The sequence below is a fragment of the Hemicordylus capensis genome, chromosome 1 (genome assembly GCF_027244095.1).
Source record: "Hemicordylus capensis ecotype Gifberg chromosome 1, rHemCap1.1.pri, whole genome shotgun sequence".
Lineage (NCBI taxonomy): Eukaryota > Metazoa > Chordata > Lepidosauria > Squamata > Cordylidae > Hemicordylus > Hemicordylus capensis.
Genome location: NC_069657.1, coordinates 441,440,388 through 441,455,397, shown reverse-complemented (window position 1 = coordinate 441,455,397; position 15,010 = coordinate 441,440,388). Strand labels below are relative to the sequence as shown.

At 47.1% G+C, this 15,010-nt stretch overlaps 1 protein-coding gene across 1 annotated transcript; it reads left to right on the top strand.

Annotated features, from left to right (window-relative positions):
• Positions 1–881: 881 nt before the first annotated feature.
• Positions 882–6,066, top strand: LOC128323020 (uncharacterized). The gene is made up of 2 exons (XM_053245504.1): positions 882–1,018; positions 4,488–6,066. Exon 2 carries the CDS (start codon positions 4,497–4,499, stop codon positions 5,499–5,501), a length of 1,005 nt encoding a protein of 334 aa, XP_053101479.1. The 5' UTR covers positions 882–1,018; positions 4,488–4,496; the 3' UTR covers positions 5,502–6,066.
• The last annotated feature ends 8,944 nt before the right edge of the window (positions 6,067–15,010 follow it).

The window sequence follows — 15,010 nt, the reverse complement described above, 5'->3', positions numbered from 1 at the left end:
GGCCGCATAGCAGGGAGAGCCACTCCTGGCCTCGGGGCCAATCAACCTCCCAAACAAGGCTGCGCAGCCTCGTTTGGTAGGGAGATCAGCTTACGCTGCATTGGCAGTGTGGCTGGAATAGCTCTTCCCTGCCTTTAAAGGCCTGCCTCGCTCTGCCCAATGCAGCACGGGCCGATCTCCCTCCCAAATGGGGTCACGCGGCCCCATTTGGGAGGGAGACCACGCCCCCATGTCTGATGTCAGATGCAGGAGGTGTGGCTAGCTGGAGGTGTGGCTAGCCATCAGATGCAGGGGGTGGGGCCAGTGGGCTGCAGCAGTGGCTGAACATGGTCCGCCACCAGCCTCCCTCCGCCACTGACCCACCCTCACAACTTTTGAAGCAGCAGCAGCAGGCTGCAGGCAAGCGCAGCAGGAAACAACAGAGGAAGGTTGTAGGCATAGAAAAAGGAGGCAGAAGCAACATGGCTGACTGAGAAATTTAAGATTAGCACTGCCCACTTTGCCCATAGATAAGATCCACCCTTGCTGTGAAATGAAATATAAAAATTATTGCAGGTTCTGTAGTTTGGAAACATTGGTGGCAGCCATTGTGGCCTCTTGAGAGTAAGAAGTCCTACTCTTGAGTAAAAAAATCTTGATTCAAGATTAGGTTTAAGCAGTTTCCCCTATCGCTTCATCTCTCTCTCTCTCTGTTATTGTTGTTATTGTGTGTTGTAGCTTCATCTTTGTTCTTCTGTTATGTCACTGACTTACTCCTCCTGTCTGCTTTCTTATTCTCTTTCTTAGTTCCAGCTATATTGAAACCCTGGTTAGAAAGCAACCCAGGTGTGATCTGCCTTCCCCACTCACTTCAATGAGATTAGGTTCATCTGACATTTCTTCTGCTGCCAGGGGATTGGCTGGCTGGACCCCTGGAACTCTGCCAGTCCTGAACTCCCTATAAAAAGAACTCTTTCCACCTGCCATATAGAGCCTTTTGGGGGTGAATAGTCATTTCTCAAGCAAGTCTGTCTGGCAGGTAAGTAAAAAGGGCTTTGTCTTTGCATGGTGATGAGAAATAGTTCTACCTGATGGAAGGAGCAATCTGACCTTCATACTTTCTAGTAAGGTGGAACTTAGGAACACAGGAAGCTGCCATATACTGAGTCAGACCATTGGTCTATCTAGCTCAGTATTGTCTTCACAGACTGGCAGTAGCTTCTCTGAGGTTGCAGGCAGGAATCTGTCTCAGCCCTTTCTTGGAGATGCTGCCAGGGAGGGAACTTGGAACCTTCTGCTCTTCCCAGAGCGGCTCCATCCCCTGAGGGGAATATCTTACAGTGCTCACACATCAAGTCTTCCATTCATATGCAACCAGGGTGGGCCCTGCTAAGCTAAGGGGGAAAGTCATGCTTGCTACCGCAAGACCAGCTCTCCTCTCCAGTTCTTGGGAGTTTTCTGGGTTTAGAGGTGCAACAAAGGGAAAACTCCAGTGTTGTAGGTTCTCATGTTAATACTGTGGTGTGTTGGAGAAAAGCTGCACTTAGATTCTGTCCCCCTCCTACACATCTCTTACAAATATATGGGAGCACAATTCCTACTAGGGAGAAAAAGCCTGGCTTCTTGCATCCACTGATTCATGTGAACCTGCTCACTAAAACAGAGGTAAAGGAACTACTCCAGTGGGCTTGTTGAGTATCTTGGATTTTGAAGACGTTACTGTCATGATGCAGCTTTAAATGAGTTCAAAGTGAATCCCATCACATTACCTAAGGTTCTGGAACATTTTAGGACAGGAATAGGCAACCCTGGCTCTTTAGCTATTGTTGCACAATATAGTTCCAACTCCCATCACCCCAGAGCCACAATTTACTGAAACACCTCTTGAATTTCACTTTTTAAGAACATCTCACCTCTTCTGTGATGGAACTAGGTGAGCTGGTCAGAGCTTACATGCTGTCTGTCTCCCATGTTGTGAAACTCCATAGTGGGGGATTTTCCCACTCCTGGTATCTCTCTGTTGAACATGTTAGTATATTTATATCCTCTTCCTTTCCTCCAAGAGTTTGGACTTACCTGCAGTGGAAAAACCCCCTGAACTAGTCAGATTGTGTTTATGGCTCGGAAAACTTGAGCTTACTTGGAATGAAAACTTGGTGCTATTGCATTGTTGCGTGGCTTCTGACAGAGATGGCTCCAAGGGGCAGTGAAAGCCCCCTGCAAATATCTCCACTTAACCCCTTAGCTTCCTTCCTGGCCAGGAATTGGGTGGGGTGAGGTCAAATGTGCAGAAGGGGGTGCAGGGTAATGCCTCTTGCAGATGTCACCTGGCTGCCCTCTCTCCCACCCCAGTATTTCTTGCCACTTAGGAACATAGGAAACTACCATATACTGAGTCAGACCATTGGTCTATCTAGCTCAGTATTGTCTTCACAGACTGGCAGCGGCTTCTCCAAGGTTGCAGGCAGGAACCTCTCTCAGTCCTATCTTGGAGATGCCTCCAGGGAAGGAACTTGGAACCTTCTGCTCTTCCCAGAGTGGCTCCATCCCCTGAGGGAAATAACTTGCAGTGCTCACACATCAAATCTCCAGATGCAACCAGGGCAGACCCTGCTTAGCTATGGGGACAAGTTATGCTTGCTACCACAAGACCAGCTCTCCTCTTTTTCTTGGACAGGGAGAGAGACCTAGCCTGGAAAGCAGATGAGAAAATCTGGCCTAATCCAAAAAGACTGTGAGGTTATTCACACAACCAAACTGCATTCTACCCAGATTTGGGAGCTGTGTGTGCTCCTACCCAGGTTTTCCTCCTACCTTGCTTCCACACAACCGAAAACTGGGAGCACGCACCACTCCCAAACCCAGGCAGAACACATTTCTTCGTTTTTTGAATGACCTCATTGTTTTCTAAGAGGAATCTATCCCTTTTCTGAATAAGTCTGTAAATGCCAAGGAAGCTTTAAGATGATAAAACTAACAACATTAACCTATTGTGTTTCTGTAAAGATTCAATGTATTGCAATATCTGCACTCCTGTAACATTCTTTGCCACACCTTTGATTCCCCAAATGGCTTCTAGAGTTGCCTCTGTCTTCTCAGCTCAGCTGCTTAGGAATGAGTTGCCTCATCTGTGATCTACTGATGTAGTACCAGAATATCAACCTGGCATCTTCAGCCTCCGGACTCTCTGCTTGGTACTGTTCGGGGAAGAGAAAAATCTACCTTTGGTTTCCTATCCATCCAGTGGTGGAGGGAGGCCAGTGGTGGCCCCCTTCAGGAGTTAGATTGGCCCACGCTGCATTGGCGGTGTGGCCAGGAGAAGCTATACCTGCCTCTAAAAGGCAGGGAGCGTCACTCTGGTTGCTCTGCCAGTGCAGCGTGGGCTGATTTTGCTCCCAAATGGGGCTGTGTGGCCCCATTTGGGAGTGAAATCACCCCCCGCATCTGACGTCGGGTGCGGGGGGTTTTCTGGGGCTGCGAGGCGCAGCCCTTCAGGCGCGGCAGCCTGGGTTCTCTGAACCTCTTCGCCCAATGGTGACTCCGCCCCTGTATCTATCTCTTCACACACCTGCCTAACTTTTACTCAAGCAGGAGCCTATCCCAAACAAACCCACTGCCCCTCACACCTAATGCCATCCAAAGACATGCAGGATTCCCCCTCCTTCTCTTTCCACACCCCTCATCTTTCCCTACAGCACACTGCCAGCAATCATTCATTTATACTAGCTGGCCTGTCTCAGAGCATTTGCGCCCCTAGTTCTCCCTGTCTCCTCCCCTTCAGCCCCATTTCATTCTCCCTCGGCAGCTAGGCTTCTCCTCCCTGCCTGTCGCCACTTCTCCTCCCCGCCCAGCAGCCGGCTGGCCAGGCATCTAGTTTGCCGCCGCCATCACTGTCTTCCTCCCCGCCCACCTCCGCTGCCATTTCCCCACCAGCCTCCACCGCTGTCCCCCCTGCTTTGCCTGCCCACTGCCGTTGCTGCCATTTTCTTCCCAGCTGGCTGGCCGCCCTCTTCCCCGCCCACCCCCGGTCGCGCCACCGTTCACTGGCGTTTTGTTTCCCCGCCGTCCGGCTGCTGCCATCCCCCCCCACTCCCGGCCATCCTGTTGCTATCCCGAACTCTTGTGAGAGCTGCCACACATGGGATTAGCGACAGGGACGCCTAGGAGAAATATATATAAAGAAGATACTGCCTATCCAAAAATGACTTTGGGTGGTTCGCAGTCAAAATGAAGCAACTTAAAATGTCAAAGTCTTGATAAAATGGGGTTTTCCGTTCTCTCCAGAAAGACGGTAGAGGAACTCCTAACTTGCTAGGAGGTTCAGAGGCAATTGTTCTCCTGGTCTGCCCCAATGGTGTTGTGTAAGGCCAGCCAATAAGTTCATTGCTGATCCAAGAATTGGGGGCTTGCCAACTGACAGATTACACATTTGGCTATTGGAGTATACCAGCTCTTGGCGTGTGCATAAAAGTACTGTTCTTGCATTCACCTGGTCTCTATCTTTACAGTTGTCAATCATGAGACGTTCCAGTGACTGCCCAGAAAAGGAACTCTTTCCAGAAGCTGGAGATGTTTCACCTGTAAGGCCTTGGGAGCAGCCCCCACAGGTCCCTATAGCATATGAGAGAGAAGACACCCACAACAATCCTCTATCTTCAAAAATGCAGGTAGAGGACAGGGACTCTGAAACAAATGTCTCCATGCTGGAGCATGCCTGCTCTAGCCAATTCTGCCACCCTATGGGGGAAGGTGTATTCTCCTCCGTCAAACGAAAATGTAAGTTCCCTGTTCCACCCATGCAAGCCAGAACTGCTTCACACACTCCTTCCATCATTGAGAGTCCTCCAAGCAGTGATGATGAAGGCCCAGTGATGCATGTTAGATCAGCTGCTACAAGTAATGCTACCATCTTTGGACACCAGACGGGCCCTACTCTGCTCCCAGGTACACATGCTTCTGCAGCTGAGCCGGTGGCATCTCTTTTATCTTATGCAGAACGTATCTTCCGTGAGGGGAGAGAGGCATTCCGCTCGACCAACGTCCCAGATAAGGACACTCTACCATTCATGCATCTTGGAGCTTCTTCAGACTCTGCTTCCAGTGCTGAGAGCCCTCGTGGCAGTGAAAAAGCCCCAATACCGCACCATCTGTTGACTCGACCACAGCACGCTAGTGTCCTGGGACAGCAAAGTGGCCAAGCTTCACTGCCAGATATGCATGCTTCTGCTCCTGAGCAGGTGGAACCCTTCCACGGCTTGCAGCCAAAGCAAACAGAAAGCAGCTCACCTATGTGGCAACACTTCTTCATGCATGGGACGGAAAAACTTGTGGCTGTGTGCAAGATATGCAACAAAAATGTGAAGCTTGCCAGGAGAGGAGACGGCAAGAGTTTGGGCACATACCCACTACGGCGTCACTGGGTGATCTTCCACTCTCCCCTTGCGTCCCAGAAGCTTGTACTGAGAGGACCTGACTTGGGTGCTGCACAATTGCAACTGGGAGCTGAGGAAATGGAGCATTGAGATGGTACACATCCCGTGGTGGCACTATACAACACCGAATGTGCCTGGCCGCTAGTAGAGGAAATGTTTCCATGCTCCCCGGTTGATTCCAATGCATTCCAGCAGTTGATGCATTTCATGGCCCCAAAGTGGAAGGTTCCTGGACAGAAATTCTTCTTCAGGATGAGCTATGCCAGCCTTGGGTTAGGACATCATTAAAGCAATTGAGCAAGGGCTAAGAGAGTCACTCTGCCCTTTTCACTCTTGGTGGCTGGGCCAAAGGATCAACAATGGGCTATGCCTTTCTTTTCAAAGGAAATTGGGTTGGGGACAATGATGGAATTCTGTGCAGGCATTGGACAATGATGACCATGTGTGAGGAATTGGGAGGCACTTCCAGCAATCCAGTGGGAGGCCCGTTGCTGCCCGAATGAACTGCAGTTGGCATATGTTCTTGACCCATAAATGTGTCACCCAGTGAGCTTTTAAGGATTTTTAAAAAGGTTATTGACAGGCGAAACTGTTAGTTGCTTAATCATCTGCTTTTAATGTAAAATTAAATAAAGATCAGTGAAATCTTGATAAACGTGCCTCTCTAGAGAATTCTTATATCCCACCTATCCTCCAAGGAGCTCAGAGTGGCATGAATGCTTCTTCCTTCTTGCCCTCCCTACAGCCCTGAGAGAGGGAGACTGGCCCAAGGTCACCAGTACACTTCATGGCTGAGCTGGTATTTGAACATGGGTCTCTCTAGGTCAGTATTTGAACCACTACACCATACTGGTTGGGGGAAAGGCAGTAATGAGCTGGATGAGGGATAACAAATTGAAGCTGAATCCAAGCAAGATGGAGGTACTCATTGTGGGGGCTCAGAATCTGAGGGATGAGTTAGATTTCCTGTGCTGGATGGGGTTACATTCCCCCGGAAGGAGCAGGTACGCAGCTTGAGAGTACTACTGGACCCAGGCCTCACCCTGGTATCTCAGGTGGAGGCCATGGCCAGGAGTGCTTTCTATCAGCTTCAGCTGATTCGACAGCTGCATCCATTCCTTGAAGAGGAGGACCTCAAAACAGCTTGGCTACTGCAATATGCTCTACGTGGGACTGCCTTTGTACGTAGTTTGGAAACTTCAGTTAGTTCGGAATGCGGCAGCCAGACTGGTCTCCGGGGCAACTTGGAGAGACCATACTGTGCCTGTTTTGAAACAGTTGCACTGGCTGTATTTGGGCAAAATACAAAGTGCTGGTTATTACCTTTAAAGCCCTGAATGGCTTAAATCCAGGTTACCTTAGAGGGCGCTTTCTTCTGCATGATTCCCTCCGCACGTTAAGGACATCTGAGGAGGTCCGTCTCCAGTTACCACCAGTACGTCTGGTGAAGACTCAGAAGTGGGCCTTCTCTGTAGACGCTCCTTGACTATGGAACACACTCCCTGCAGAAATCCATAATTTGAACTCTTTATTGACTTTTAGGAGAGCCCTTAAAGCCTATCTGTTTGGTCTGGCCTTCCAGGGTTTTTAAACTGTTGAAAAGGGTTTTAGCACTTACACTTACATTTATATACCGCTTTATAGCCGGAGCTCTCTAAGCGGTTTACAATGATTTAGCATATTGCCCCCAACATTCTGGGTACTCATTTTACCGACCTCGGAAGGATGGAAGGCTGAGTCAACCTTGAGCCCCTGGTCAGGATCGAACTTGTAACCTTCTGGTTACAGGGCGGCAGTTTTACCACTGCACCACCAGGGGCTCATTAAATGTACCTGGCTTTTCAGGATTTTAAAACTGTTTTTGTTTAACTGTTTTACAGTGTTTTTAAAATCTCTGTTCTAATTGCTGATTGATTTTAACTGTGTTTATCTGTAAACTGCCCTGAGCCATTTTCGAAGGGCGGTAGAAAAATTGAATGAATGAATAAATAAAAATAAAAGGGAAGCTTACTTAAAGTTTACATGAAGACCCTGAAAGTGTGAAGAGGCCTCTTCTAACATGCCTATTGTGAGGTAGTGGATGGGGTGGCCTGGTTGTGGAAACTATATCCTCGATATAGGATGCTATATCCTCGATATAGGATGGGGTGGCCTGGTTGTGGAAACTGGGTTGTGGAAACTGGGTTTAGGCTCTGTCCCCTGGATCCTTTTGGGTCATCTTTTCTTCAGCCTTTTCTGTGAAACTCCTCTAGATAAGCTTTCTTAGAGCTCATTTCATTTATTTTAAATATCTATACCCTGTCCCTCCAGTATACTACTGCTTGGGGTGACTCACAACATCAACAAAACAGATGCAATTTAAAGTAAATAAGTTAAAAGACCAGGCTAAAACCACATTTAAAATTCTAAATGTTTTAAATTAAAATATTTTTAAAGCTAAAAATGGAACAAAAGAACTTACCAGATAGAAGCAGCTGACAAAACATTAAAAAGCCTCTTTAAAAAGATGTATTTTAAATTTTCTCTTAAACACTGAAGGAGGGGAGCATGGCGAAGCTCTCCAGGGAAGGCGTTTCAAAGCTGAAAGGCGACAACTGAAAAGTCCCTGTCTCTAGGCAGAGGAGACCTGGTCTTGTGGTAGCAAGCATGACCTGTCCCCTTAGCTAAGCAGGGTCTACCCTGATTGCATATGAATGGGAGACTTGATGTGTGAGCACTGCAAGAGGTTCCCCTCAGGGGATGGAGCTGCTCCGGGAAGAGCAGAAGGTTTCAAGTTCCCTCCCTGGTTTCTCCAAGATAGGGCTGAGAGGGATTCCTGCCTGCAACCTTGGAGAAGCTGCTGCCAGTCTGTGAAGACAACACTGAGCTAGATAGACCAATGGTCTGACTCGATATGTGGCAGCTTTCTATGTTCCAAGTCCCTGCCAACTGGATCTCTGTTTGTGGCAGGGCCGTGATGCTCAGGGCAGTACTTATTAGAGACATCTTGAACTGGTGCCTAGGCCAAAATTTGTTAAAACAGACATTAAGAGGTTGGGGTATTTGAGTGTGGTTAAATGAGTTGTATGTGCTTGGTTTTTCCTGGGGAGTGAAATTCTAGATGGTTTGATGTAGTTCATGCCTGCTTCATTAAGACGTATACAAGTTCAGTTGATTTTGCTGTCCAAAAACCTTTGCTGCCCCAACACAGAGATGGAGGGACCTCCTCTTACGTACCTCTGTACACACTTAACTGCTTTATAGGAGAGCTGGTCTTGTGGTAGCAAGCATGACTTTTCCCTTTAGCTAAGCAGGGTCCACCCTGGTTGCATAGGAATGGGAGACCAGATGTGTGAGCACTATAAGATATTCCCCTCAGGGGATGGAGCTGCTCTGGGAAGAGCAGAAGGTTTCAAGTTTCCTCCCTGGCAGCTTCTCCAAGATACGGCTGAGAGAGATTCCTGCCTGCAACCTTGGAGAAGCTGCTGCCAGTCTGTGAAGACAATACTGAGCTAGATAGACCAATGGTCTGACTCAGTATATGGCAGCTTCCTATGTTCCTAAGTATATACTCTGGTTTGCAATTTTGCTGATTTCCTTAAAGACCTCAGACCATAAAGAGGAAATATGTTTTCCCCTGCTCCACATCTGTTCCAACAAAGTGGGGCTCAAGCATTCTTAATATGAGCTAATTTTGAGGGAGTAGTGTACCATTTATGATATACTCTGAGAAAGTGCTCCTCAATTTGTGCTGAAGATGATACAACTGGCTTCCATTTCTATTTATTCTTCTGATCTGATTCATTAATTTCCTGTTGAAAATCATTCTCCCAGTTCAACTTATGGCCAATTAGGGGATTAGTTATTTTACTGATCATATTGTACAACTTAGAAACCAGACCTTTGAAGGACTCTGAGGCTTCTAATACTAGTGCTTCAAATTTTGTTAGCTGCCTACTGGCTTGCAGAATTATTCTTGGATTTGTCATAAAGGAGCTGAGTTGAAAAAGATGAAGCCAGGAGCATTGTATATCTATAAGCTTCCCCCTTTATTAAGTCTAAAGTGATGCCTGACTAGTGGAAACCCTTCAGTCTAATTATATCTTGGCTTAAGAATCTTGAGTCCTGAGGTGGTGTAAATAGCTCAGGTAAATTTGAAGAAGAGACTAAGAGTAGAGGAGTTAAAATCTTATATCCCACCCCCTCAAATTTTAAATGTAGCATTCAAAAATGGATTATCAAATACCTTTGGGATCTTGCATGTTGAAGGTGAGCATTTTATGCAGCAGAGGGTGTGTGTGCATGGTGAGAGCAGCTCACTAAGAGTACCTGGAGACTGATGTTTAAGTTCCAAAATGTTTATTAGGGAAATCATATGCTGGGTTAGCAAGCCTGTGTCTTGCATCTAGCTACTGTTGGGAATTCTTTTTGGTAAGAGAAACCCTTTTTCATTATAGCAGAGTACACAGAGGCACAAAACAGCGGAATTTAGTTAGGCATGCGTGTATGCTGAGAGTAAAGTAACTTTGAGCCAATTCATAGTTTCAAATTAATATAAGTGGTATTTATTAGAGAACTCCATTCTAGATAGGAAAGTGAGGAGATGGTATCTCTAATCTGTGTAGCTAGCTGGATGCAGATGGATTCTGCATCTCTGCACACATGGTGCAGGGGAAAGGAGCTTGCATGTTGTAAGGTAGAAGGAAGGGAAGAGAAGGGAGAAGGAAGGAAGTCCCTGAGATTAGCAATCTACATATCAAAGGGATAGTGTCAGAGCAGTAGAGAAGGGATGACCAATGTCTTGACCCTCTAGCCCTCTGACTCACTAGTCTGTCCGCCTATGTGATTGAGACAAGAGACAGTACATTGTCCTTCACTTCCAACAGCTACCTCATGGTGCTGGGGAAGAGAGGAGAAAAAGCAGGAAAGAAGGAGCTTGAGAATATCAGTCTACCTTTCAGGTGGGCTCAGAGCAGAGACAAAGAGGCTGTTCACACAAGCAGCCCTATCTGAAGGTCTGTGCAGTCCTACCGTGGTAGGGCTGCTCGTGTGAAGCGCCAGGATTGTGGCTGATCCCAGCACTGCCCCCCTGGGTAGCCGAGGAATATTCCCTGGGCTATTTCTCAGGTAGAAGGGCATGAGTGCTGCATACCCTTCTACCAGGGATCCCAATCTTGTGTCTAGAGTGTCCAGCTTGAGGGGCAATCCCTCAATCCACTGCATTCCTTACATGGTGCACTGTGGGATTTCTGGAGGACAGGGTGAGTTTCCCTGGCCTCCAGGACGCCATGCCACTTGCTACAGCGGGGATCATGTGCACAGTGGTGCAGCACAGCAGAAGATTACCGATGCTCATGTGGGGGAAGGTAGGTATACTCCTGCCTCCACCCTAGCCCTCCTTAGCCACCAGGGATTTTGGCTGTGTGAATGACTTTAATGAGTACAAACAAGACGAATTCCCTTATTCACTACCTCTACTCGTAAAGCCCTTTAGTGCTTAGTAGGATAAACGGGTTCAGAGAACTGGTGCTTGAGGAGAACTGATGCAATCGTGAATTTTGCAAAGATCTGGCATAGAGGGCAGGCTTTTGATGTGATTGTCGATGGCTTTCAGGGACTTCCCTTTTGGCCCAAGATTTGACTTCTGAATCAGCCAACAACCATAAAATATTTTGGAGATATGAGGCTTCATAATCAGAAAGTTGAGTTTGGAATTCCCAAGCCACCCTGAGATGTATTTGAATATAATGCACTGTGCCAGAGGCTTGCCTTTTTGTGGCTTGTGTGAAACAAAATGTGTTGGCCATCTCTGCGATGCTGCACTATAGGCTTAGCCGATGGAGACACTAAGGACACTGTAATATTAGCATTTTAACTTTCTATCCCCTTCCTGGTGATGAAAAAGGAATTTGCATTTTTCACAGCTTCCACACCCTGAGTTGATATTGTCCCTGAGCTATCCATCATGACCCTAAGATCCCTCTCCTGGTCAGGTTCAGACAGCTCAGATCCCTTTAGTGTATACAGTATGTGAAGTTCAAAGATGGGCAAAATACTTCGAAAAAGTATTTTAGATACTAGATACAAAATATTTGGTAAACAACCCATAAAAAGTGGTTCGCTCTTCACTAGAACCATGTTCCACTAGAACCAGGGGCAGAGGCATTCTTACCCCTGGATTTCTGGGCTGAAATCCAGGGCCTCCACACCCTCTCCCCTCCCCCCCCGATCCTTTTTAGTCTGCCCCAGGGTGTGTGGTCCTGTTAATGTGTTTAAAATAGAGCGAGCACGGCCCTGCGAACCTCATTTCCCAGCTGGCTTTGTTGTCAGCTGGGTGTCTTCTTCATTTTCTTGGAGAGAACAAAGAGAATACCCAGCCCACAATGAAGTTTGCTGGGAAATGAGGCCAGCCAGAGTTCAGGGGGAGGGTTGAGGGACAAGCCAGGCAGGTCTCAGGAGCTGGGTAGCTTTGGTTCTTTGAATCCGTTAGTCCAATTATAGCTCCTCCCCTGCTCAAGAGGGTGCAATTTATTTTAAAGGAGCCCTACTGGTGCTGGGTAACGTGCAGCACCGCACAGTGGGAACAGTCACTTTTGTATGGTGTCAGGAGGATGGTGCAGAGGATTCGGCTTCGACTGGGCTTCACACAGCGCCCCCAAAACAATTTAACAGGGAGCTGCGCTTATGGTTGAGGGAGGAGAGCTGGTCTTGTGGTAGCCAGCAAGACCTGTCTCTTTAGTTAAGCAGGGTCTGCCCTGGTTGCTTATGAATGGGAGACTACATGTGTGAGCACTGTAAGATATTCCCCTTAGGGGATGGAGCCACTCTGGGAAGAGCATCTAGGTTCTAAGTCCCCTCCCTGGCATCTCCAAGATAGGGCTGAGAGAGATTCCTGCCTGCAACCTTGGAAAAGTCACTGCCAGTCTGTGGAGACAATACTGAGCGAGATGGACCTATAGTCTGATTCAGTATATGGCAGCTTCCTATGTTCCTAGGCTGTCACTGATGTCCATGCCATACAACAGAACATGGCTTTAACCAGTTACTACTCCATACAGGGACCTGTCTCCTTTTCCAAGAGTGCTAATGTTACTCAAGGGGAGAAAGATGGTCACATTTATTGCCAAGTATGAGGCAAATGGTAGAACGAAGAACACGTATCAATGGTATATCCCTAAACATGGGCAGAATGCATTTCCTGGAAATATATGATGCTACCAGGGGCGTAACTAGGTTGGAATGGGCCCTGAGACAAGATTCTTAAATCCCGCCCCCCCCACCGTCACTGCTTACCTCTCCTTCCTCTGGCCCAATGACTCTGCTAACTATCCCAACTAGTTGCAAGGTATAGATAACACCTTGGGGAGAGCCTCTGAGGGGCCCCTCCAAGGGTGGACTCGTGAGACAAACAAGGAAATAGTGCCAGAACAAGGAGGAGAATTTTTTTAATGACTTCAAAAGGAAGATTGGGTGGGGGAGAGCCTCTGAGGGCCCCCCCCAAGGCGGGGGCCCCCGAGACAACGGCCTCCCCCTGCCTAATTGTAGTTACGCCCCTGGATGCTACCAAGAAGGACTTCAACCCGAGCAAGATTGGAGCATAACTGGGGTTGAATAGGGTTTGTTTTCAGATGCCTTTGGAGCTGATGTTCTGGACTAGTTTTCTGCTGTTAGAAATGGGTTGTGGCTGGGAAGGGACAAATCCAAGTTTAATATTGCAAGGTCCATATTTATAAATCATCGCTCTGAGGTGCTGCTAATGTAGTCCCTCTTTTTTGCAACAATTTCATTCACAAAAATATCTATAGCGGCTCAATTAATTAATCTCATCATTTAATCCCATTTTATATTCTTATCAGTACTTCAGTTTAGGAAATCTGGCACACGTGGGAAATTGGAGCACAGTGGTCTACTTTGTCAAAGGCAATGGGATCTCAGAAGATTTGATCTATTCACAAAATCAAAGGAAATAGTTACCAGGAAATAAAGGCCATTTGCTCCCCTAGCAAGAGTTTTATTCATAAACTATGTTCAAAGCATATTAAGATGTGAGTCTAGTGTATGCACAGATAGTGCTGAATGCATGTACAGTTGTTCACACATTACATTAAACACTCATACAGAAGGGCATAGGAACATAGGAAGCTGCCATATACTGAGTCAGACCATTGGTCTATCTAGCTCAGTATTGTCTTCACAGACTGGCAGCAGCTTCTCCAAGGTTACAGGCAGGAGTCTCTCTCAGTCCTATGTTGGAGAAGCCAAGGAGGGAACTTGAAACCTAGATGCTCTTCCCAGGGTGGCTTCATCCCCTGAGAGGAATATCTTCCAGTGCTCACACTTCTAGTCTCCCATTCATATGCAACCAAGGTGGACCCTGCTTAGCTAAGGGGACAAGTCATGCTTGCTACCACAAGACCAGCTCTCCTCTTTATATATGTACCCTATATTTGAGGGGGGCATGCACCAAGAATCACATTTAAAGTGAACTCATGTAAAGTTGTCCACAGAAACATCTACGTGTACAGACATGTACAGAGAGCACCTTCTTCATCATGAACCCCACCATCTCTTAAGATCATTGGGTGAGGTCCAGTTGTAGTTGCCACCAGTTCATTTGGTGGTGACCAAAAACTGGGCCTTCTCTAGGGTTGCCCCGAGTCCCTGGAACACACACTCCCTAATGAAATCAGATTCTCCCCATCTCTGGTTGTTTTAAACGACTTTTGAACCTACACCTGTTTTATCAGGCTTTTAGTTTAAGATCTTTAAAAGTTTTATTTATGGTAATTTCAATCTATTTATATGGTGGTTAGGTTAGATTGTAAACTGCCCTCAGATTTCATATAGCGTGGTATAGAAATGAGTCAAAATAAAACTTGCTTTACTCACTAGTACTGAGAGCGAGAATGGCCCGACTTGGCATTTGGGAGGAAGGCAGGCCAGAGGAAGAAGCTCTTGCCTCTCTCGCCACCCGGATGGTGGAGATGGCAGCCAGAGCTCCTTCCTTGGACCCACCTTCCTCCAAAAGTTGGGTCATTTGGGGGCCATTTCAGGGGATTTGCGAGGCGGGAAGCCCATGGGAGGAGCCCTTGCCACCACATCTGCCACCATCCCCGCTGCAGCTTTAAAAGGCCATGCCTGCCTACTCTTCCAGTCACCTCCAGTGTGCCACCCATAGTCTTATTTATACTGTATTTATTTATTTATTTGATTTCTAGACTGCCCTTCCAAAAATCTTAGCGCTCGCTCTATCTATCTATCTATCTATCTATCTATCTATGGCTAAGGAATTTCCTCCTCTCCCCAGTTGTTACTAGGCATTTGGAGAGAAGCTGTAGTAGTTTCTTGGATAGAATGCATGCTTGACACAGACAGTCCCAGGTAAGATCCATGTTCTGATTTAATTTAATATGTTTATACTGATTAGAAGTCGGGAAGTGCAGGACGTGCTTGAGTTAGTGGCACATGAAAAATGGGCTCTCATAAAAGTAAACAAATCGGATAAATGGCCAGAAATCTGGGAAAACTTCCTTGAACTAGTCTTAGAAGAAAAACCCCTCTGCTCTACCCACACCTTCTAGTGCAATGGTGAGTAACTCTTCTCCTCTTCCTCCCTTCCC

Coding starts and splice junctions, on each gene's coding strand:
- LOC128323020 (XM_053245504.1), top strand. CDS start 4,497: ATGAGACGTTCCAGTGACTGCCCAGAAAAGGAACTCTTTCCAGAAGCT.